The sequence below is a fragment of the Aphis gossypii genome, chromosome 1 (genome assembly GCF_020184175.1).
Source record: "Aphis gossypii isolate Hap1 chromosome 1, ASM2018417v2, whole genome shotgun sequence".
In the NCBI taxonomy this organism is placed as follows: Eukaryota; Metazoa; Arthropoda; class Insecta; order Hemiptera; family Aphididae; genus Aphis; species Aphis gossypii.
The window spans coordinates 66,599,085-66,627,056 of record NC_065530.1 but is presented as its reverse complement, the minus strand read 5'-3'; the positions used below and the strand labels follow the sequence as shown (position 1 = coordinate 66,627,056).

Here is a 27,972-nt window from a genome sequence, read left to right as displayed (position 1 = left end):
TACATAGGAACTAACTACATACATAACATATTATAAAATATCTATAATTTAAATTAATCGTACACTGTAAAATATAATAAATAAGGTAGGTACACTAAATTTGATTTTATCCTGCTGAAATCCTGTTAGGAAATATTATTTTATTGGAAAAACGTTGATGTTTTCCAAGTGCTAATATTTTCATAATCAAATATTAATGATTAAAGTTTGAGATAAATATAAATATATATATTAAGTGATTTGTTTTGTATACGTTTTATTATATAACTAACATTTGAAAACGGAATTTGATGGTGCCCACTTCAAGCATGTGTTGTGGGAAAATTAATAAATGTAATTTAAGAAACTCATACAAATATACTTAATAAGACTATGTTGTGATTTAATGAATAAACAAATTGAACATTATGGTGTACCTACAATCACAGTATAAACATAAGCAAATTGAAATTAAAACTTCTCAAATTTCATATTACGTTATGATATTGACTTGGCTAATAAAACATAAATGCATATCTTTTGCTAATAATAATAATAATAATGTACTTGATTACTATATTACATACATTTGGAATTATTGAGGTTTATCTATTGTAAATTTATTTTAATAATACTATATAAATCATAATACGTAAAATATCGACCTGAAATGTAATATTATGCTTTTAAAATATCAGTGAAAAGGTTTATCACGTGTTCAATAATTTTGTTTATAAAAACAACTCCAATAAAATTGCTACCTATTAAAACTATGACGGAGTGTCACAGCATTAGACATCAACTATGCTCATACGACAGTAACATTAATAATACTATAGTAACTATCCAACTATTTTATTTAGACATATATTATTTTATAATAGTATGATGGTGTGACGGCAGTCAAATATTAAATTTGACTTGTCACATAGCATTAATATTCACATTGATGATTTGTGAATTGTTCGCGTTTGAATAAATTTGCATGTAGGGCATATGTTTACTGCAGTAGGTAATCTGAAGTATAAACTTTGGGGACATTTAGATACGCTACAGTTAATATAATATTATGCATGTGTAAAACAGTTCGCTTGTACAATTATACTGAAATATGGATTGTACGTACTAAAGAAATCGCATTGGTTTATTGGTTTCATACTTGTATATTAATATAATATTATGTTCGATTTTGATATACATACATGTGATAAGATAAACAGATGATAAATTATATAACAATAGGGTCCATTGATGTATACAAGAAAATGGTGGTGGTAGTAGAGCGATCTTTTAAAGAGCCACCCCCTTAAGCCGCATCGTATTAGTTTTTTTAATTATAATTACTTTTTTTAAAGGTATTATTAATAAATCTAATAAAAAATGCTAATTTATCTCAAACGTAACATTTTAATTGAATCTTAAATTTATTTTTAAAACCTATAATTGTTATTTATAATTACCTTTCATAATTGTATATTTAATATAATGTATATATCATTTTTTATAACCTGAATTATTATACGGGAGTTTCGACATAAAATCTTAACATTTATTTTTGTATAAACTACCATAACAGAACCATAATATTTGAAATTTCAATAATATTAATTTATGGAATTGGATAATGTAGGTATTTGTATGTAATGGAAATTCAGAATCATTCTAAGAATCAAAGGTTTACGCTATCCATTTGCATTGCAATCATTGCGAATTTGTATTCAGTACAATAATCGTTTAATGTGATTGACACGCGTGCCTATGTTTTAATATTTTTACAGCAAACAAAAAAAGTTTTTTGATGCAAAGTCTTCAGTTCATAAAGTAAATGCATGTAGTCGTTAATACTAGGTACATAAAAAAATCTTTAAAAGCTGTGTTTTGGAGTGTAAAACGATAAAAGGTTTTCAATTTACTTTTTTTTTGTCATTTATTTCATTTTTCATCCGCAATATGTAAATGTAACGAACGAAATTAATAAATCTATAAAATAAAACTATAACTTGAAGAGGGATACCCATCGTTCGATTATGTTATCATACTAGCATGCTTGCATTATTATTATAGTATTTCTCGTTGAATTTTAATATTATTAAAGTTTTTAAATCGGGTTTTCTCGATTAAATGAGGTGGTATAAAATTTAATTATAAAAAAATTAATACTTTTGAGAGACTATTTTTCTATGATATTATTTTACTATATATTATACCGAAAAATAATTTGAAATGTGAACCAATAATTTACCAAATCTGATATCATAACTTACCAGCTCTGACGTGCACATCACGACTGACGATGGTTCCAACATCATTGGTGGCCAGACATCGGTACACGGAACTGTGCACGTCTTGTCGGTACATTGCCGGCGGGAACGGCAACAGTGCGAGTGTGCCATTTGACATGTCTTGCCGGAGCGACGGTACGTCCGGCACCGGCGTCCCATCGGCCATCAGCCACCGGATATGTGGCGCCGGATGTCCGGCCGCTGTACAGTCGATCCACGCGCCCGTTGTGTTAGAGAACTCGAACTTTCCGGGAGGCTCCAACAAAAAAGATGGGCCCGTGAAATCCGACGACGACGACGACATGGACGATGGCATATACGTCGGCAATACTAATAAGAACACAGACAATAGCGGTTTTTATTGATTATAAATTATCAATGTACTAAAGTTGTATCAAAAATGTATTAAAATAGTAATTTGAATAAACAATAATTAATCGAATGATTTTCAAACACAATTATTCAAATGAAATATTATTTGAATAATTAACTTATTAATAATAAATTTTTCAAACAGGTTTATTTGAATAAAAAATTGGTCGAAAAATAATTAAACACAATATTGTTTTTTATTTAAATTATTGTGTTTTTAAATTAGAAATTTGAATAATTCAATATTTATATTACATTTTTATTCGAACAACTATAAAAATAGGATTCGAATAATTCCTTACTTTACCATATACATTTACTGTAACAATCAAAGAATATAGTATAAACCAATAAACGCATATCAATTGTTATAAATATAATCCTATAAATACAAGATTTTTGAAAATCATATATCATATTTTTTTTTTTATAAAAATTGTCGCTATACAGCACATGATAATTAAACAAATATTACATATCTATTGTTTAAGAGCAATATTGCACGTGTTATTTATGAAAAAAATGATAGGAACATCATCGCCAGTGATTGATGTATTTTTTAAAAATAATTGATGAGTATTTTGATCAATTAAAAAAAATTAAAATTAAAATTAATGCTATTTTATAATAATTACACATTGTTAATTTATGATGTAGAATATAATGTTTGCGCGATACTTGTTAGTAAGAGTGTCCTAAAGACAATTAAATCGTTTTATTATATTTATTTATTATATGATTAACTTTCTAAAGAATCACTTTTCATTTAACACTAATTTAATCACCAATATAAGCATATGAATAATTTTTAATAAAATTGTGTATTCAAATATCAATAATTTTAAGACTTGATATTTTACTTTATTTACGAATTGGTAAGCCTAGAACTGACATATAACTATAATAATCTGTTATAGTTATGGTGGAATATTAAAAATATATATTTTCGAAGAGAGCATAATATAGCAGTATAAATTATATATTTCAGTAACTATATTAATTTATAAATAGAGATACGTGTATAAAGGTATATATATATATATATATAATTATTTTATAAGGTCAATATAAATATGATTATAAGTCTTTCACACACTGTTGCACTTTGGGCTTAGGGTAATACGTTTTCAATAGGTACCCGAATCATTGAAACTAGTGGAAAATTGTATTGAATAAGATATATCAAATAAAAAAAGGTGAGGACACAGTAAGTTGATGGTTGATGATATTTCCTTCCGCGTAGTTTCTCAAGTCGTTCGCGCACGAAAAGTCAATATTTGTTTTCGGAAAGTTAGTTTTTCCATAGACCAAAATAAAAATAAATCGACGTGCATAAAATAGAACTTGAACGTGACGTATCTATTTAATATCTAACTACCTACTCCTACAGTGTTACGTTGTTGTTGAATATAGGTGGGAAATTGTAAGAGTTGATTTTAATTTGCTTTAGATGACACGTCCAATAACAATGATTTTAACCCTGAGCGTTTTCAATTCTAAAACGGTAACTAAACATAATACCTTAGGCACATACATAATACATACAATAGTCAAAACTAATAACATTTTCAATTATGCGCTCAAAAATAATACATCTGTTATAAGCAATAAGTATATTGTATTAACTAAATTAAAAGTACTGTGTTTTCGTAAAATGTTTAATTATAGGTGTGTAGGTATAAGGGGAATAGTACATTATATGGTTATTTTGTACGTGTAAATATTTCTTTTTAATTACATACTTTTATCATAATTAAAATGTAAAACTAAAAACTTCGTGATAAAATATATAATGGGCGAAAAAACAAATATGATACAAGAGAGGCTATGGTCTATATTAGCGTAAGTCATTATTACAGTTATTACAAGTAATCGTCAAAATATAATCATACACAAAAGACAAATTTGAGATTTACTCTAATAAAATACAGTGTACTCTCAGTAACTCGAAGTTCACTGGAGGGGGAGATTCGACTTGCTAAAAATGTTGAGTTATTAAGAATTTTTTTTTTTTAGTTTAAATTAATTTAGTAGTTTGTATTATAGAAATAAAAAATGTACATAGCTAGTACCTACATAATATTTTTAAAGACTCTCCTTTCGCCCAAATGGACCTTCCTCTTTTTGCCCACGTCCTCTTTTCGACCAAAAATAATAAAATAACAGAGTGGTATTTAATAAATCTTCTATATCTATCTTCATTGGTTTCAATATAATTACGCAATTTTTTTAAAGCGAGTGTCGCTTACTCGCTTTTTTACTTATTATGGTGCAGGATTCTATTTTTGGGTCTTTAACTTCTTTTTCGTTATCACTGTCCAATATATCGAAGACAATATCGTCTCATACATATATTTAATACTAAATTTGGATAAGAAAATTCGAGATGTCGAAATTTTGTCCAATGATTTTTTATAATTTAATATATAATATAATAATAATATAAATTTGGTAATTTGTTAGTGTATAAATATGTATTTATAATTAATATGCGCATTACAGTAATTTAAAATACATAAACATCCGAGCCCTATTGATAAGTAAGAATAATACAAGTAAATATTTACTCATAGTATAGATAATTTGATCTTTATAATATTTAACCAATAGCTTAATATTTATTTTTAGTCTACAAATTTTAACTATTTAATTATTCATTATTTTATCTAATACAATTCTAAAATAGAATGTTTGTACGGGGTTACAAAAAATAGTTTTAAGTAATTCTTATAATTTAGTTAAGTAATTAATTTATCCACAATGTAGGTACATTCATATTGACTTCGTACAGTATGATGAATAATTATTTTGTTGAATCTTGATAACGATGATATTGAAATGTAAAAAAAGTTGCACTCAAAAAGTACACTTAAAAGAACAATTCGGATACATACTTTTAAAGTCTTACGTATATTGATTTACACTTAACACGTTGAATGATTAAAACTACTACCTTAGGGGTTAAAAGTGATGAAAATGCATATTTTAACCACGCCAATATATAGTTATACACTATACACTATACAACCATGGATTAATAACTAAGTATACATTATAATTTATGGTTTGGCAACAACTAATAAGACAATAAAAAAAATTCCAGCAACTTACTTAATAGTATTCTGTTGTTTAGTGACTTGTTGTAGTGATCGTGAATAATAACTCATATATTTGATACTTGATTGTGAGAGAGGGGTAAATTGGGGTCCATAACAAACTCTTATTAGGCTTTTTATGAATTACAAAGCTTTAATGATTAAAATTTGTAAAATCTTCATTTTTTTTGAAGGACTAATTAACTTACTACTCTCCATAGCAATCCGTTGTTGACTGATTTGCGCTTATGAGTTATGACAAACAAAAGAAGGAATTGATTCGATTTTTCGGAGTTAACCAAAAATAATTAGTATTTTTATAGTCATAAACGGAGAATATGTTTTTATTTTCCATGATATTATGTAATTGGTAATCGTGATAAATGTTTGTACTGCTGTCACCCTGTCGGGTCACAGTGATGTATTGGAATAGGATTCGAAGAAATAAATAGAATAAACATTCACGATAAACATATTATTTACACGTAGTATGATATTATTTTTAAATCGTTATAAATAAAGATAAAACAAACTGCAGAACGTTAATAAAATTTCCGTTTGACTATTTAATATCAAGCATGGGCAACTGTGATCGTACTCGAGTAAGTAATAAAACGATTAAAAATATTAAAAAAAAAAATATTATATCAGACGCTTTAAATCAAACAAGTCAATATTTATAATCAAACACACGGAATTTAACTGGTACAGCATACACGCACAACGACACTTTGTTGCGCAAATTTAATTTTGTGGATGATCGGTTTTTATTATTACTGTGTACACATTTTCCGTTTGGGCAGCAAACAAAATACAATATTATTATCATACGAATTAAATAAAAAGGATTGGCGAGGAATATTTTGTGCACATAATATGATTTAGAACGAAGAAAATCAAAAATGAAAAAGACATCGAACGACGACTAGTGCATATAAAATAATAAAACTTTATTTATACTTCAGAATAAAATGTTTTTTTTTTTTTTAATAATAACTCGGTTTTTTCTGTTTTATCGATTTGTAAAATCCATTAAAATTATTATAATTTTTCTCTATAACCATCAGAAAGTTTTAAAAATAAAAATGATTAATCACGTAATAATATATGCATTGAAATATATACACGTATAGGTATATAATATATATCTTCTCGAAGACGATGACGACGGCGCAGCTAGGTATATAATGCGACACGGTACTGTCATCCATTATTATTTGGAATACTTTTGTAGGAACTCGATTTCCATTAATATTACCCAAACGCCGAATTCGTTGAAAAAAAAAATATATAACGAAGAAAATTCTTTGCGTTGCTTTTTGTGCATCGTGCGCATCAATATATATACTTACGGATAGTATGAATATTATAATGCGATGTGTAATAAAAGTATATGATATGATCACGTTTAATATGTATGTGTAACTGCAGATGAAAATGTGAACAGTTTAATGACGCCTATTTATTTTTCATTTTAATCATGTCGTTAAAAATGTGCGCTCGCTCGTTCGTATGTCAAATAAAAATTATTTAATACTATAACAATAACAGTAATAATAATGATTCAGACAAGTGCTAAACTCCCAACTCTTAATTTATTTCCCCTTCCAAAAAAAAACTATATTCTCACGTATTACAACTCGTTTTGGATACCACGTTAAATAAATAATAATAAAAAAAATGATTGAAACGTGTAATAGCTATAATGGTAATAACTAATAAATTATTATTTGATGCATTTTCGTTATCAAATCGCCATTTACGGGAAATTTATAAAAGTCGTACCTATATATTTTAATAATTAAAAATTTAGAAATAAATTATTTTAATTTCTCTTTAAAAAATAAAATGTATATTATGTTAAGAAATACTAAGTTTCTAAGAATTATTAATTCTTGAACTATATGTTTATAGCATATCAAGAACACGTATAGAAGAGGATAGTCATATCCTCTCACAATAATAATGCACGTATATATTATGCGATTGTATAGGCTATAAAGCTTAACTTTAAATTGTATCCTATGGTAGGTAGTGATTGTAGGTAAATGAGTTGAGATATATCTAAATTTTCATTTGTATTATTATAATAACTGTAGGACTGTAAATCGGATACATGACTGTTGTATCGTATGACGATGGTGAGCACATAGTTAATTAATTAAATGTTATTTTACAAATAACGCACATATACAATTTAATATATGTGTGTATATATATATTATATAGTTTATGCATTATACGTGTAAAAATAAACAAAAACTTTATACTCGTTGCCAGGTAGTGCGTGTGGTTTATTATTCGATTTAATTCGCCCGATTCGGTCGAGAATAATGGAAATAATGTCGTGTTGACAAAAAAATCGTTTTCAATTTGATTGTCTGATTGAATAGAGTTAGGCGTTACATATTATGTATATTATATAGTCATACAGCATTGTATATATACGGAGGTAGTCGGATGTTTAAATTTGACACTACGTTCTATATAACTTGTACGGATGTTGCGCATCACGTCCAATCATTATTATTCCATGGCATTATTTTTTTTTTATGTTACAATTTATTCATTTCTCACGAGTTTTAAAGTTAACTCATTCTAACCAAAAAATAAAATTTACGTCGTAACTTGAAGATTAAAAAAAAAAAACAAAACAAAACAAAATCAGTAAGAATACTTAATAATTAGTAAGAACTCCGTGTAATGAGTTTAATTCATGTATGATATTTTATTTTCAGTAACATATAATAACTGGATCATATTATTCTATTGCCATTAACGTTTTGTACAAATCGTAGATTGTCTTGGGGTTTCAATCAGTTTTGATGTTTTTAAAAAAACGCCTTAAACACAATGCGACAACGTCTTAAACCACCGATTTGAAATCCTCTATACTTTTTTCGAAAGCCATATGGTATAAATAGCGACCGCACTGGTATTATCGATTCGCGTCGAGAGTGAAAATGGAATAGTCTCTACGCACGGGGGTTATAAAAGTGGTTTTTGTGGAAAATTATACCAAAGCGACACGTTTTTACGCAGTGTAATAATATGTGAAATACGATGTGTGGCTCGCTTGGGATCCATAGACCATAATACTCCATAAAAATCTGAGTGGCGCCTACACCGCACATGCATATTATATACACAACTTACAGTACATCCTGCCATTTTTAGTACTTAAGTCAACCCCAAAAGAGGAAAGTCAGATGTAAAGTTGATATCTTGGACTGCTAAAGTCTGCATAGGTTGGAAGAAATCGACTGGCAATAAGAATTTCTGAATACAATTACATACTTCCACAAGAAACAACATAAGAAGAAAAAGTAAATAATTATAATACTTACTAATATTATATAAACAGAACCTAAATACAATATGCATAAAATGTATTTCAGGATGAGTTTTGGTAGAATTTTCAAATCTATTTAATTCTATGCAAGTTTTATTATTTAAGTTCTAAAAAAATTTTATTTTTTTTCCAGCGTTTCGTTTATTGACTCAATTCGACATATTATAATAACATCATGTCCAAAAACTAATAGTTTTAGGATCTGGAACATTTATAATTTATACAAGATTTATCAACTATTGTTAGTGTACACCTTTGAGAAAAGTTCGTAGACTCTTAAGTCCAAAATAATACTTATCGTATAAAGTATTCCAACCATTAAAGTGATAAAGACTAAACATTAATATATTCTAACCACGTCTCAAAATCGAGTATGCGCACGTTTGTTGTAATACACACAAGGCATATTATAAAGTATATACATAGTTTACACATGGCTGTAGTATCTGAGGTTATTCGGTGTAAACTATGCACCTCACTTCTGGTATAAATTGTTACTCGCGGTTAACGAATGAATAAATGCAAAGTTTTTAGATATTTTTGAGTTAGCGGAATGTCTAAGTTTTTAACTTCTACACATTTTTAAGTAATATTTCGGAAAACTTAAAAATTTCGAGTTCTATTATTTAATGTTGTCGGAAAGATTTTGATATAATATACGTTTTAAATAAAAACATGTTTCGTAGAACTAATTTACTTCTTTTATACATAAATATCTATTACCATTTGAAAAAAATATTTTTATACAAATAATTAATTTTTTTACCATTAACAAGTTGAAAGTTGTATAACAAAAAAAAAAAAAAATTTGTACCGAGAGAAAACATTAAATACCTACTCATATTATGTTTTGTAGTATTAGGAAATAGGAATGATGAAAAATACTAGAATATTTATTAACTTTTCTCTGTAACTTGCCGTTTAAAACAACGATAAAAGTTCAACATATTTAAAATAATAGTATATTAAATTTAAAAATGTCTTATTCCAGACTATTCGCTGGAGTAGTCTTTCTTTACTTCACATGCATATTATTTCAGGAAATATAATAATATGCTAAAATATGTTTCAATATCAATTGTGTTCGTATTCAATCGAACGGAAAACAGAATCATATAAAAATGGTTTCGGGTTGTTTTTTTCATGAAACTGTAATAAATTTACGTATCCCAACAAAATCACTTTGCTAACTCAAAACGTATAGTTTTGTAAAAAAAACCATTCAAATTAAAAAAATTAAATATTGTCCTTCACCCCCCTCTTGCTGCAATGGTCCGTATAATGAACTTGAAATGTTTAGCGAAAAGTCTATATTGGACCGGTTAACATTTGAATTAAATTAAATTTTCTTATTGGACAAAATTATGGTTGGATTTTATTCATTGATGGACCTAATGTCCGTCAATCTATTAAAACGTATATTATATGTTAACAACAAATTGCATTACGGTATGCGTAATGTTAGTTATATTTTATACTTATACTTGGAACGCCATGAACGTCTCTCAAGAAACGATTTCAGATAGTGGTAGGATTTGATCGAGTTAGCGAAAATGATATTATACGCGTTTATGACTGCATGAAAGCGTTTGACGTATTTTATGGCCGTGTGAATATTGTTGATTATGAACTGTAGCCCGCAGGTTTGAACCAAAGGTAAACCGAACACCCCCGTGTAGCGTGTCAAAATGTCACGAGTTTACAAGTTTTTGCAGAGGCGCCGTACGGAATTAATATAATATCGACGACTGTGAGGAATTCGCGATGAATTTCAACGTCAGCAATTCATATAATATCATTATAAGATTTTATATTCTCACGCTGAAATATTATAAAAACAATATATCAACGTTTTTATTTTCGTTGTCGTTATTGTTGAACAACTGCACTTGTGCTAAATATAATTTAACATACTACATTTTTAGAAAAAATAGAGCACTGGCGCATAAAAAAATCACATATTATAAACTGTTAAACGAGGACTTATTGATATAATATAATACTACGATAAGCATTTCAAATTTATAGTTTTTAATTCATCGAGATTCTAATCTAAAAATATCTTTTAAATAATATATTAAATAGACCGTAAGAAGTATATAGATTAAGTAATTAGCTATTATCTTCGGATTTGATACTTTTTAGGAATCATTAATTTAAAGGTATCCAATTAAATACATTAAATACACTAATATTATACATATTTGACCCAGTATTATTTTCAAAACCTTGTTCCGTCCATTTTAAGTTAAAAAGTTATGCTATTTTCACTATTTAGGATAAAAAATAATTAAATGTTAAATGTATATTTATATTGTGTGTGTGTGTATTTTTTTTTAAATTTCGAGCAAATGATAAATCAGAATTTTACAAAAAAAATAAACCATATTGTAAAACAAATATCTCTAGTGCAATTGAAAATCAAATATAATCCATAATTCATTTATATTGAAATTTTTCACAGACAATGTTTAACAATTAAAATAAATTAAATTATTTTTAATATAGTTTATTGAACTATATGAAAAGAAATATTTAATTCAATGACACGCACGGTTTCCGATAGCACATAAAACGTGCCTTTGGTCGGTTACTTGACTAAATCATAAGAAGGCTTTTATTGAAACATGAAAAGTCACACGAATTCTACTAATTAAATTTTCAGATTTAATTAAAGATTATTGGAATTCGTAGCTTCGAAACTTCTTTTAAATCGCAAATAAGCCAATAATAAGCAAAATAAAATTATAATAACCATTGCAGTGAATATAATAATATAATAAATCATACTTTTTTGATGTTTGAACAACATTTTCAATCATCTTTAGATTTATGATATTATTTTGTATTGACGTAATAAAAAAATAAATTGGCCAAACTATACGCACGAACTATTGGAGTTAAGCGATTTTGGAAGTGTGTTGAATGAGAATATTCTTATTATAAATTGAAAAGAGATTGTCATCGTATTCTATGAAGTAGAGACGTTATTTTTACTCATAGAAATGGATTTTTACAATAGCTTAGAAAAAAATTATGATATTTTAATACTTTATAACTTCTAGTTTATATTTCCATTTATTTCATAATATATACACTTTACAGTCATAAAAAAATTAAGGTTCTTTTTATGATAGCTTAATTTAAAAGAACAATAATCGTTTTAAGATTATTAACATCGTTATCTACTATAGGTAGGTAATTCAATTTTTGCAATTGTATTGTTGTTATACATTCATTCATGATTTAAAATCAAATTAGAATCGACAAATTATTGAACTTGCAGTAAAATACAATTATTTATAATTCAATTATTTTGATGAATTTTACCAAACTGCAAAATATTGGTTTCCAACTCTCGTAATAAGTCATTACTCGTAGGATGTGCATGATGTGATGAATCGTCTGTAAAATCTATAGGTACCCAAAATTTAAAATTAAGTGACTATTGTGTATTGGTTAATATTATTCATTACACCATTTAACTAATTACACCAACAATGTCTACTGCGATGATAATCTAAACATTCTAAACAATAAAGTTCCATACACACTATAAACTTAGGTATTTTCTTAGTAATAAACGAGAAAAAAATTTCAACACGAGATAAAAAATAACACAATAATAATATTTACATTATTATTAAATCGAAAAAAAATAATCGATAAGCGAAAAAATAGAGGTTACAGTAAAATAAATACAATAAAACAAAAATAGGGTAGCTTTTTTCATTAATTTTAACGGTCTCATGATGTTCGTATAATTTACATATCATAAATAGAATATAGTCAAAATTCAGAGGTGACTATAAACTACGGCTCGGGTCTCATTGTAAGACGCAGTATATATTTTTTACTCATACATATATATATATTTTTTTTATGAATATAAAAACATTTGTGTTCGAAAAAGTATAATATTTATACGTTACAGTAAAAGTGTACAGAAACAATATAGTGTTTTTGATATTATTATTTTCTGTTCTTGGCTTTAAGATGTTTTTCATTATATTGTAAGGCTCGCGGAATTAAGTCATCCCTGGTCTAAAACCATAATATAGGACATAGGTAGAAAGTGAATAGGGACGGATACACAAATATAAGCTACGACAATCGTGTTTTAAGGAATAAATTTCAATAGTTGTTTTTATTTATTACAAGTGAGAAGTTAAGATATAATTAAATGTCCATAATACTAAAATATCGAAGAACCGAAACGTTATACGCATTTTCTTTGATGTATTAGGTGGATAAGAAAAAAATGTCTATAAAATACGATAACCAATATTTTTGTTGAAGATATTTGACAGTATAATTTATTATAATTTAAAGTGAACGATTCGAGATAAAATATTTCTAATTTTTTCTCATCACATATAGGTACGTATTATCGTTACATATGCCTATCGAAGAACAAGAATAATATATTAATAATGCTCATATTCTGCAATCATAATCTTCCATTATTATTATCAGTGTTCGTAAACAAATTTTAGCGAATATCAATTAATACAGTACCTACCTATAAAGAAATTTATTCTATAGAAAGATACTGATTGTGTTTAGGTATTTTTTTTTGTAGGTACGTTTTTGTATCTACTTTATATGAAGGTATAATAAAAATATTTTTATAGGTTTTTGTACTTTGTTTTATACATTTGATGTAAGTAGTTGTACTTATATCTGCCTACTTAAAGTAATACTTTTTATCATAGCTATTTTTAACAGCTATTACTTTTGTTAATATACTAAATTGGAATACTAATTTTTAGCTCAATGTTACCCGAGTTGAATATTATTTTCATCAAAATGCTGCCAAAGAAACGCCGGATAGATTAAATAATAACAAATTAGATTTACTAAAAACTATATATAAAAAGATATATTTATGTTTCAAAAACCCAGACCACATCGGTCGGTAAAAAATAATCTTGAATTATATAATAATAATTTATTAATAAAACAGGCAGAAACCTAATTTATAATAACAGATAATATATTTCAGTTGAACCTAACAGACTAATGAAAAAGTTAAAATTGTTATAAGAAATGAGTATGCATAATGTATGAAAAAGAAAACAACAGTAGGAAATTTGTAACAGACATCAATAACTATATAATAGTTATGATGTTTTGGAAAACAAGTTAGTGTATCAGAACTTGAAGTGACATTTTATTACTATATTTAATAGATAAGAGAAGAAATCACAGTCTTATATATATATTACATACATCCATGTGTGTACTATTAATCGGGTTAATATAACTGTTGCGGTGACATTGGTTGACTGGGAAGGCACACTGGCATAGGGTTATTCGGGTTTTTTTTATTCTAATAGTGTCACAATATTTCTCGGAGTGCGACTGTTGAAGGGTCGTGATTTCCCGAGGGACAATTCATTCATGTAAGTTCATCGTCGTCGCGGTCCATCGTCACCGCGAGCCCTCTTAGAAAGCGTCGGGCTTAATGACGTCCGGGGAACCGCTCGCTCGTTTCTCATACTTCCTTTTACTCTCCATACGTGTATAGAGCGATTCACCAAGTATGCTTATCCCCACCGTTTCATTTAATAATAAATTTATTTAAATTGTAATAATTGTAACAAGAATCTGTTTTTTTCAAATTAGAACTATTTTTTTTTAGTAAATTATGTAAATTATTTAATAGATAATTTTTTAAACATGTCGATAGATCTATTTCAAAATTGTATTGGGTAGTTTTTCAATTTTTAAAATGTTTATATTAAAGTTAAAGTCTTTAAAAATGGTTTCAAAAAAATATAAGATATAGTATAGATTATGTAGATTTAATATAAAACCTAGTATTTATTATACTTGGTCCATTTTTAACATTTATGATGTCGATAAATATTAATAATATAAATTACTAACATTTTAAAATTTCCATATTTCCTATATATCTTCTAAGCTCATTACCACAGATGTATTATTCTTATTATCCATAAAGTTAAATAATACAAGAACTTCGCATTTGAATTTTGATTTCGATACATCAAAATTTTCAAAAAAAAATTACCCTGCAAGTAATTAACAATAGAAAGAGTTCTTATTTTAAATACAGAAGTTTTTATTTCCATACAATTCTTATTTGTTAGAAAAAAAATTGAAGAATTTGAAATATGGTATTTACATATTATATTATACTTAAGAACTAAAAAAATAAGATTTTGAATAACTGCATTATTTTTTATTTAAAAAAGAGTCAGTGAATTATCCTATATATATCTCATCTTTTTTTATGTAATTATCTATTACTGTGTTATCACTATTGCAGATGTATAATCGTGATATTAAAATGTTATAAAACAATATAATTGTCATTATAATTTTTTTTATCAATATAATATATCATATTATCATCATCTGGACATTGGTCCGTTTTGTTTGCTTTGAACATATTATGACTGTGTTAAATATTCATAGAATGCTCAATATTATTAGTGCATGTAAAAAGCATATTGCACGACACCTTTCATCAGAGGTCATTCCTTTGACTGTTTATGATCGGTCTGATAGCGATCTCCACTCGTCGTCACTTGATTAAATATTATATAATGCATGTGTGGGCTGCATATGGTCGTAAGTAAATATAATAAGACTCTTCCGGTCGGTACAGCATGGCACCGCACGCGATTCTTTGACCCAATAAGAGCTACTAATTCGCCGGTAAAAAAAACGGAGTTCAAAGAGCTTCCTCTTTCATCTCAGGCGAGTATATTTCGCTATCTATATACTTCGAGGATTACTAATTAATCCGCTACAAGTGACTGCATACAACATACACGTATAATACGTATAATACATTACGGGCACTTAAACTCGAGTTTTTATTTTACCCGTGGAAACAAAACAAAATAAAAAATAAATAAAAACAAAAACAAAATGAAATGAAATTATGTGACATGATATAATGAATAAAAATGTATTTTATAACTATCATAATAATATAAAATACAACGCAACGTTGGTGTATAGATAAAATGTATTTTCTATTTCGATTGTTTCACCAGAATTTTAAGCGGATATTGAAACTAAAATAATATTTACATATTATGTATGTTATACACACGCCAAAGAGTTTTATCTTCCTTATTATCAAAGGCACACCTTTGTATAATTTTTTCACCCAAAACTTTTCAAATGATTTAGTCCGTGATGATTAGCTTGGTATTCTATTGGTGAAATCGAGGCGATAAAACTTTTATCTTCATTTACGTAAGTATAATATAATATGTATAAATATAAATATATCATTATTCATTATGTTCTTATAGTTTGAGGTAAAAGTTCATAATTTATAGAGGTCTAGCAAAATCATTTTTATTTTGTTTTATTAAAATTTAAATAAAATTATAATATATTTTTAAGGTTAAAAATGGAGTTGATATTTTCAAAGAGCCACGATATAAAATAAAAAAAAATTAATTAAGAATACCACCCTTGCATGTTTTGTATATTTTTATAATATTAACAATATTAATTGAACAATAAAAAAACAATGACATACTTTGAACTATTTAAAATATTTAATATAAAATGTATTTTATAGTTAATACTTAAAATTGTATAGCTTATCGATTAAATAATAATTTGATACAACGTGTAAATATACATAATAATAATAATAATATACTGAATTATATCGATAAAATTGGTACCTATTATTTTCTTTTGGTTAGTTATTAAGTTGTGTTACAATTTTGACTATACATATAAGAAAATGTAATGATTCTTTGTTTCTGTATGCGCTAAAAGTTCATTTACCAGGCAATTCTTTTCGAGAATATATATATTATATATTTTTTTGTCTCACTTTTGTAAACATAACCGACCTCCTGGAACGGTAGTAAAGAAAAAAATATACAGAGAGTAGGTATCCTTAAAACAGATGAGGATATCGTGTTTATTTTGCACTCGACCTTTTTATGATATTTTTCCAGGCAATGCTTCCATGGTCGAAAATAAAAGCATAAAATAACACGAATGCACACTGAATATCATCAAAAAACGAAAACTCATACACCCATGTTCCTATAAACATACAAATGACCTAACCAATAACGCCAAAAAGGAGACAAATAAAAACAATATGTAAATAAAATAATCAATAAATTTATTATGTTGGACCAATACCAGAATAAGTTAAATATTTTTGATGTATGACTATATTATAAAATATAATATGGCATATATTTTATAATCAAAGATTTTGTTTTCGTTTTTCATAGAACACTTTAACATTACAATATTGTTCCAAAAATATTAAAAAAAACTGAAATTCCGTTTAATTTAAGCATTTAAAAATAATTTTGTACCTTAGTAAACACCATTTATTATAGTATTAATAAACTTTATTATTTTAGGATTTTAAGTAAAGTAAAATTAAAAACAAGCTGGTGTTGAAAATACCAAGAACATTTTGAATCAGAAAATTTCTTTTTAAATGCCTTGATGTAGATAAAATGCTACTTTTATCAGTAAAATAATATAATAAATGTTATGAACAATGTTATAGAGATATAATGTAATTAATTATATAATATTTATAATTATCATTATGTCTATGTGGGTTTAAGTTAATTTTATCATCCGTCTTTTGGTCATATATTTTTCCATACAACTAAAATTATTTAAATTAACTTTATTACAAGTTGTTTTGTATACTAAATGATATGAGCGTCAACGGTAAATTATTTCGAAGACGTGTCTTAATATAATTATAACAGTAATTTTAGAGATTCAAGAACCAATTTGAATAGTTAAAGAAGAAAGTTTCGTATACCTTTATGTCTCATTACTGTATTCGCCAGACAGAACGCTTTTGCATATTAATATCTTTAAAATTATTAATATTTGGTGGAATAATGACACATCTGTATTTAAAATTTAACCTTTTTTAATTTCAAAGCATCTCATCTTTTAACCATTAATTACTGTCGACATTTTTGATATTATAGTACTAAATAATGTGAGGAATATTATTTTATAAAATATTAAATATGATCATTTTTACATTTTTTTTTTATTCAATCAAAAATCGTACATATTTTTATAGCTACACGCATTTACATCGATATTTTAATAACAACTCATATTTTTTTATATTTAATTCAAGATATTTATTTTAGTTTGCAATTATAATTTCAATTAAAAAAAAAAAAAAAAAAAAATGCATATTATACAGTGCACTTATCCCGAGACTTATCCTATAATAGATGATGATTAAAATTGTTTCACTTGGTTTTATCTTGCACAAACTAGTTTTATATTATTAAATAATGAATTTCAAAGAAATGTTAATTATATTATAATTACAAAAATAAAATTAACTCAACACCCAAAAAAATTATTCTAAGCAGGACTCAGTGTATTAAAGTGTTAATGTCTTTCATCTTATTTTATGTAGGTATAACCATAAAAAATAAATTATGTTTTTTTTTTTTTTGAAAAAAAAATAATTAAATTATATTTGTTAAAACAAGTATGGGAGTAATTCAAGTCATTCAAACAATGAATAAAAATAACAAAAATAAAAATCAAGAGAGATACTACTATACTAGTATGATTATGAATTTGTAATATAGTCATATTTATTTATTTATTGTACTGATAAAACAAGGGATAAAACTATTTAAAAAATTGTGAGTTATAATTGTAATGTATAACTATAATCAATGTTCAAAATAAAAAAAAAAACCTAATTAAAAACCAAGAAATTTCTATGATTTTGTCCTTTTTTAGAAAATGTATGATACAATTTAAGAACATTAAGTCTAATTTATTATAGACTAGACTAGATAATAATAAAAATAATAATACGTAAAAGACATAAAAATTGTATAACTTTTTTTGTACTTTCTACCGTCGTTGCAGCACATTCCTATTTGCTATTTCCTTTAATCATAAAGTATAATAAAAATGGAGAAGTGATTTTCTGATTTAGTATTGCCAGTATTGGATACTAATGATAGTATATTATTATGAACTATAACAATAAAATAATATTATGTCTAGTATATAATATATTAGTGTTTACGCGTAGGTATTTATTTCGTAATCGATAAGAGAGTTAATGAAGCTTTTGGAACGTGTTTACCAATTCAAAAAGTGTTTACCAAAGCGAAACAAAAATACAATACTACCTACTGCAAGACCTCTGTACGCATAGAATCTCAAAGTCGAGTTTTATGGTCGCCCTCACTGCGAAAACGGACGTTCGCCAATACATTATAATAATATGAGTGTTATATGCTTTGAACGGTCGTAAAAAGGTCTAGACGGTAGACACGTGAAACCTTTGTTCTCGTCTCTCGCAACTAGAGGTAACACGACAATACGGTTAGGATAAAAAAGAAATTTTTATATTCGATTTCAATCACACACAATTCACTATCTTCATAAAATGTATTATATTGAAATAGTACTAAGCCGGACACACGTTTAACGATAATATAATACATATGACCTATCTCTGATTACCGTCGCCGGAAATGTTTATAATCACGTAAGATAATTATAATGCATCGGTATATTATATTACACTTGTCACGCACATGGAGGGATAATTCCGTCACGAACTGAACATTATGCATGTATACTGGATAAATTTTATTTTTAACACTTATTATTTCAAAAATTATGAACGTTTTTAAAAATATTTTTTTTACTTAATTTAAATGTATTTTAAAAAAAAAAATATAGTTTATATTATATTATTATTGTCTTAGTTTTCCTGGAATATTCATATTTTTGAATAGGTACCAGCATAGATATATTTTTAATCTCACATTCTTAAGTTCCTAATAGTATATTTTTATAGTAAAAATAATAATAGATACACATACAATTTTTACATAAAAACTAAATTTCGAATGAGTTTCTAATTATTTATAGTTTCAAACACTTAAAATATAAATTTATATTAATATACCTAAAACATTTTTTGAGGTAGAGCTAACCACCATATTCATCTAACTTGCAATATTTATAACTTATAGGTAATTAACCACTTTTTTTTTCAAATTTTACTTTTGGAAATCAAAATTTAAAATACACAATTAAATATTCTGCTTAAAATCAAAAGATTAAAAATATATGCTGTCATTCAAAAAAGTAATAAAAAAAAATATAGTTAATTGTTCTGTCATCTATTTTCATATATTAGTACAACAATATCTATCTATTTGATTCACGTGCCGCATGTAGGCTTAGAAAATAGTAACGATAATGGAAATGTAATATGTGTAATATTAGCACATAGCACGCCCAAAAACGGCGATGAATAAATAATAGAATGAACGAAAATTGAAAAATTACATACCTATTATATTTTATGTTCGACACTTGGTATAAACATAGATTAAACATACATGTATGTTTAATCTATGGTATAAATAATAGTTCAATTATCTATACAACTCGTATTAAAGTATAATAATTATCATTCTATATTTTATTAATTATAGGTATAGTTATTTTATAATATACATTATATATTCAATTTTCAAATATTTATTTCAGGCGCTGTTTACAATTAAGTTGTCTACCAATGATAAGAATCGATGTCTACGTTGTGTATCTATTTGGTCAAGATAATAATTCAGGTCTATTTTAGACAAAATAAATAGGTCATTCTACTCGTTGAAACGTATAATATTTCCATATTATTAAGATAGATTATATTATATGTAATGTAATGCATATTTCTACCTGGACAGCCTATGAACAGGCTATGTTTAACGCTTACTCGTACAATCTGCTTTTTCGTATGGCTTCGTTATGAACTAGTTATAGCAGCACCATCAACACTTTTGTTTAATATTTTAAGTGTTTTTTTTTTCTGAACGTAACAATTTTTTCAGTTTATTTTCATAGATTTATAATACAAAAGTGTCAATTTTTCATTCGATTTAAGGTACATAGAAAAATAATACTTGTTTACAATATTCTATTTTTATTTAAATTACAATGTTTTATTATCAAACTAATATATTTCAATTTAAACAATCAGCTGTTTACCGATTACTTCACTCATATAAAATAAAACATAATAATATAGCGTTTAAAAAGTTTTTTATGAATTGACATTATAACTCGTTGTAAATCGTGATTAATAAATTACGTACATTGATTTAAATTATATTTGCTTGTATTGTGAATCGTTCCATCTTATCATACGAGTCGTGTAGTTTCAAAACCAGTCAAAAACACATTTTTTTGAAAACTGGTTTTTTCGAATTTTCTAAATGGTCACACTGTATTACTAGTGCTGTAAAAATATTTAACATCAAAATATAATATAGCTATAACTTGTGTATTATACTGACCATGGAAAATTGAGGTTGGTATCAAAATCACAATCAAAGTCTAGCGATATTTATTTTAAAACCAGCCATAATCAAATACTTTTTTTCGCGGCAGAAAATAATTACCTACTAACAATATTATATATTTTTTAATATTGCCAATGGTATAACAGAATATTAAATAGGTTTATTAGTTGTTGTTAATAAATTAAAATCAAATAAAGATTATTTAAAGTAAGACATAAATAGTTTATTAATATTTTTTCAATTTTAGTTTCAAAAACCACCTATATCGCAAAGTCAATATTTCAAAACCAGCTACGTAGATAAAAATCGAAAAAAAATTGACTTCAAACCAGCCATATGATGAAGTTTGCATCAAAACCAGGTATATTGATACCATAAAATAAATGTACTTAACTCTTGTAATAATATTTTTATAAAACACCAATTCATATACATTATTGAATACATACCTATAATTTAATATTTATTACAAAATCATAGAGAAAAATGTTGAGGTCTTCTTCGTTTTTTGTTGTTCAAGAAATATTTTTTAAAAAAAATGATAATTAAAAATGAAATAGTAATAATTACCATCGTTCGATTATATTAGTACACATTTAAGGATTACAAACTTAATTACGTATTGAATAATATTACATATTATATTTATCAATAAAATTTTTTTATGACATGGTTATAGGTATGCTACTATGCTACAAGATATTCGAACAGTGTTTTCGTTAACACACGATTATTATTTAAAATAAATAATGTAATTATTCTGTTTGGAAAATAAGTTTCAAAGGTCACAAAAAGTACATACGTGATACGTTTCTCATAAGTTTAATAATAATTCTTAATTAACCTCGCAATTACAAAATATCGAAACATTTTTTCTTGGGTGAATAAAATAATGTTAAATAATATAACATTGAACTAATATAGGTAATCAAACAAACTGAAAATTGACATCTGAGTTTCACGTATACGTAAAAATATTAAATAATAATTTACCTAATTATTATTAAATGAATTGTGACAGTATTTTATTTAGCTTGTAATAATAATCATAACGACTAAACTATAAATAAAACAAATGCGATTTCCGTTTACTGTTCACGGTTTTATAATATTATGTTTGCAAAGATTGGTTTACATTAAACATAATCAAATCCATACCGATTACTCAATATTACATATAAATAGACAAATTAGGTATATTTATTATATATATAAATATATTATGTTGTCGAAATATGACTAAATTTAAATATGACCAATAAATACTCTGAATATTAAAGACTCAATTTTAAAGCTACATAATACAAATGAAATCGCTTAATACCTTAAGCCCAGATTAAATAATTCTGCTTGTACGTACCTACAATGAAACCGTATACATTGGTAAAGACATAAATTATTAATGATTTTTTTAAAAACAATTATTTAATGGAAATTCGTATTAAGATACAAATAAATATATACTTTAATTAACCCGTGAACTATTGTAAACCTCAAGAAAATTAAACGATCTAAAAAATGTACAACGTAGGTTATTTCTTATTTACAATAATTTATAGGCTTTATTTTGGGATTGTCCGGACGTGGAATTCATAATAAAATGTTTTATTTATGAACTATAACCAAAACAAAAGAAAGATCTTCAGTAAGTTTTATCGATATTTATATACATAAATATATATATATATATATATATTACAAACACAAGTAATACACATACACATATAATATGAATATGATATTCACGGGCGAACGTATAAAAATCATTGACTCAAAGTACAGACGCCGGATGAAGACACTTGGCGCCACCAACTGAAATATATTTTTTTTTTTGCAAAAATACACCCTTTTGTTATACTGAAAGCTATTGACGATTGTCATTCCAGGTTATTTTTTATTTGTAATTGTTTTTTTTCTTTTCTGAATGGATTATGATATAAATGTTAAACAATATGTATGAAACAGCACTTTATTCAGCTGAAATGTAACAATGAACTTTCTGTAAGCAGCTTGGATCGTATCTTATTTAAGTTATATCTATAGTTCGTATATAATATGTATTTTACTCTTAAAAACTTTTTAATACCAAAGAAACCACTTGTTATTTTTATTTAGCCTCAGCTATATATTCGATAAAAGTAATGAGATAAGACAAATCAACTTTGAAATGAGTTTTTCATTGTATCAAACAATAACTTTGAATATATAATACCATAATTAAATGTATACGGAATATATACAATCAGTTGTATAACCATTTAATAGAACGAAGTGTATAATAGTATTGCAACAAAAATAGTAAAAAAGATATATTTTTTTTGTAAGCTAAAACTAATTAATTGCACGCGTAATTTACACTCTGATACCTACTTATTGTAATTTAAATAGCTTTCATTTTAAATAACGAGAAAAAAATTTTACTATGCATAATATAAATATTATATTAGGTATATAATATGATGTGCAATGCTTTGCGAGAACGGTTCTATTATTATTTATTATCATTGGATGAAAGACTTGTTTGCATGTATAAAATGTTCAATAGGTGTAATATATCTTTGCGTGCATTATGCTAGTAAATATATAATACATTTATTTATGAAAACTGAAAACGGATTATATACTCGAATGTTCTATGACGAAAACAATTGCGTAATTACAATTTAACGTTCGCATTCAACCCTTATAACTTAATTAAAAATCTTCATGAAAAATATATACGATAATTTTAATTTTTTTTTTTTGCGTCTGTCTGCGGATAAAAACTACGATTTTCCGCGTTCATTAAGGTGCTTTCGCGTTCAACGAAATTGAATATACTATGAAATTGTTTTTTTTTCTCACTCGAGATAATATTTAATTCACGAAAAACAAAACTGAGCGCTCAAAACGTTGTTTCTCTTTGATGTTTCTATAGAGGGTAATTAAAAAAAATTTAATATATAAGTAATGTTTCTGACGAACAATACACGAGCAGTGAATGTATATAACGTGTATGATATTGTATGTATAGGGATATCAAATTTCTTCGACAAAACGGTACAATTACACAAGAAACACAACAAGTTTTTATGGCGGCGGATTAATTTTGAGACATTCATCCTCCGCAGGGCTATCGCGTGTCTCATTTTGTACATGCGTATACGCTCAACTATATATACCGCGTTCAAAAGAAATAATAAAAGGAGAACACTTCCCGTTTTTTTCGGTCAGAAATTTTAAAGAAAAGAAAATGATATCGTTTTACCCGACACGATTTATTAAAAAAGAAATACGCCTTCTCCTATTATAATACACGCCTACAAACACACACACACACACATACGATTTATTTGTAAATAAATGTACGAGTATATTATATATAGGTATATTATAATAAAAACACAGTTGAATACAGTTTCCTAGTTTTTTTTTTTAATACGATTGATGAATTATAGCAGTGTCCTCAAAAGCAAAATTTTAAAATGAAAGACCATTTTTATTATTACTATTATGGAATAAGGTGAATAAAACACGATTCTACTGTTTGACGTAAAAAATCAGTTTTCTCAGCATACAAACTTTTTTTTTATAGCATACCTACCTACGTTTGATTTTTTTATTTCTGTATTTAATCGACTATAATATTTTGTTGGTTTATCGTTGAAAAAAAGTATAAAGTATTGTATTCCTTAACTTGTGTAGATATTATGATTTATTTGCAGCATATGACCAATAATACGTGAAGATATACCGGGTTATAATGATATAATATTATATACTTACAGGGGTTTACAAAAACCGATGAAGCGAACTGAAATGTCAACCAGTGCAATAGTATTTTCCTAAAATATATTTTAATCCATGGTTGAGTACGAATAGTTACATACTGTATAGTTATGATATAAATCCGTACATATTATAATTAATGGCTTTTGAAAATAGTTTAGGAAATAAAATGGAAAAATTCAACTCTGTGCAGTAATATAACTATAAAGTTTTGTTTAATTGTAATAGTTTTTACGTCAATAGTTCAAAATATCCCAAAGTCCTGTCGATTTTTCTTCTGTCATCATGTTATTCTATCGCAATATTTGTAGTACGTATTGTGTTGAAGCCGTTTTCATCTCGTGTTACGTCGAAATTGTTTTTAATAGTTTATATTGGAATAAGTACGTAGAGCATCGATTTTGTATCGACATTTATCTATAAAACGAGGTACACTAAAAGGCAATTGATAACTTAACTCAAATTCATATATAAAATTTATAGTTTTTAATATGCACAAAAAAAAAAAAAGATCATTTTACCGATGTGATCCTTCAATAATTTATAACTAAACACTCACAATATTATAAGTTACCTAGTTGTAATTCTGACTAAACATTTACCGACAAAACGAGGTTACTATTTACTTGAATGCTGGTGCTAGTGTTTAGTATAAATTGTCATTGATAATGCGAATGAAAAAAACTATATTAACGAACAAAGTAAACTTTAAGTCGTTACACAGCTGCATGGTTGTTATTATCCCCCGTCTTCTTCCCCTAATTACAAAATTACAGTGATATTCAAGGATTTTGATTAACAATAACTGGCGATATTTAAGAGATTGGACTTTTTAAACTCATTTACATTAAAGAAAATATATTATGTGATGTGTTTCAAAATTTTTAATTGTATTAGTATTTTTCAGAATTATACAGTTGGTAAATATAGTTATAAATTCGATAAATATAGAAAAATTTATTAAATTATTTTCAACTCAATATAATACAGTAAATAATATATTATAATTACTTAAAAGCCCGGAATCGGCTGACATTCATCACTAGATTAATATTATTATTCATTATAAATATAAATGATGTCTATTAAGAATTTGGAAAAAGCCATTTACTGACATATCGTAGATAAATTATAATATTATAATACATTATTTTATGATAAAAATTATTTCTGCTGGCGGAATCGTGTAAAAATTAATATCACCAAGAAGTTGACATTAGTTTTTAATTGTTCTACCACGTTCAATAATAGCGATAAAAAATAAACGGCTCAAATTATTATTTATTTATTTTTTATTTAAACGAGCGCACATATTCGGTACAATAACAATCATTTGTCATATTTTGAACTTTTACGAGCGTTTATCTCTCCGTTCGGTCGTTTATTATTTTCCGCGGCAAACTTTCACCTCTCGTTCCGGATATATATACATAAATATAGCACGTGGTTTTTCCTATAAATATTATATATAACATTTATGTGTGTTTGTGTATGTCTGTGTCTGTGTGTATGTGTAGGATATTCTTATGTAAATTTTCTCGTAATGCCGTCGCGTAGAATAACCAAATAGGGGTTTTTCTCAATTTTTTTCATCGCCGGTTTTACACGGTTTTTTTCATATTTTTTTTTTCACGACTGTAATAATTTTCAATGGATCGGTTTGAACTCTAACGCTGTTGCAACCGCCGATTTACTAAATATATGCGTCCAATTCCCCCGAGGAAACGGCAGTACGCCACCGCCGTTTATTTATAATATAATAATAACAATAATAACAATAATACATAATACCTATTGGTTGCGTAGCCCGCCGCGAGAAAAAATACTGGGAAAATATTCTGACGATTCAAACCAACTTTTAAACTCAATATTGATAAAATTGTAATACAAATCGTATTTACATTATGTTTTTGTAATATTATTATCAAACTGATTTAATTTTTTTTTCATCAATAAATTGCCTTATTTTGAAAAATTACAATCTTTATAAATACAATACAATACATTTATTCACAGTAATATCGTTGTGAATGGCATGAAAGAAAGTTTCACAGTTGAGATGGTAGATGATTTGGTTTATTAGATGATCAGATCCTGTCTCCGGTTCCGTTTGAGTCTTCTGGGTAGATTCTAAGGAATCGTGTTTGAGACAAGTTGTGAATTGAATTGGTATTGGGATTTTAATGAAGTTTTTCTTGGAAGTGTTTGTAAAAAAGTGAAGTGGTTTTGTCTATTGGGCAAATTTTAAGGTCTGATTGAAAGGTTTCGTTTGATTAACACCAGGATGCTTCGGTAATGACTTGATGTTATGAAAAGCTTGAATAGTTATCTTACAGTGTACTCATCAAGGCCATTGGTAACAATACCATATATTCAAAGTAGTTGGAGAAGTTTTTTTTTATTTAGAACGAGTTTGTGAGTTACTGTTAAATTAGAGCAATTGTAATTATTTGTATGTTTTAAAATTCTATACCCAGTTAAGGTACCTATACTTTATACAAAAATTCAATACCTATAATTATTTTTTATGTTTAAAATAGATTTACACAGGAACTACACATTCAAATGTAGATACAACAGTATCACGACAAAAAATGTCTACATAAAAATTTATAAGTATATAAAAATATAGTTAACAAGTATATTATACAAAGGCATGTAATTGGTGAAAATTAATATGTGTAAATATTATAATATATTGTATTTTGTTTAAATGCACTAATAGTTAGGTACAGAATAACTAACTAGAAAATATTTATCCGTGTATTTAT

At 26.2% G+C, this 27,972-nt stretch overlaps 1 protein-coding gene across 9 annotated transcripts in view; it reads right to left on the bottom strand.

Moving 5' to 3' along the window:
• The window catches only part of LOC114132868 (cell adhesion molecule Dscam2), a 123,196-nt gene that overhangs the window by 61,225 nt on the left and 33,999 nt on the right, over positions 1 to 27,972 (bottom strand). For 8 of the 9 annotated variants that reach the window (XM_027998462.2, XM_027998464.2, XM_027998465.2 and 5 more), the window contains exon 2: positions 2,244 to 2,591. In XM_027998462.2, the coding sequence (XP_027854263.2) occupies positions 2,244 to 2,591 (348 nt within the window). Of the gene's footprint in view, positions 1 to 2,243; positions 2,592 to 5,744; positions 5,757 to 27,972 lie in introns of those variants that run through there. The other variant, XM_050198010.1, reaches the window with a different exon arrangement.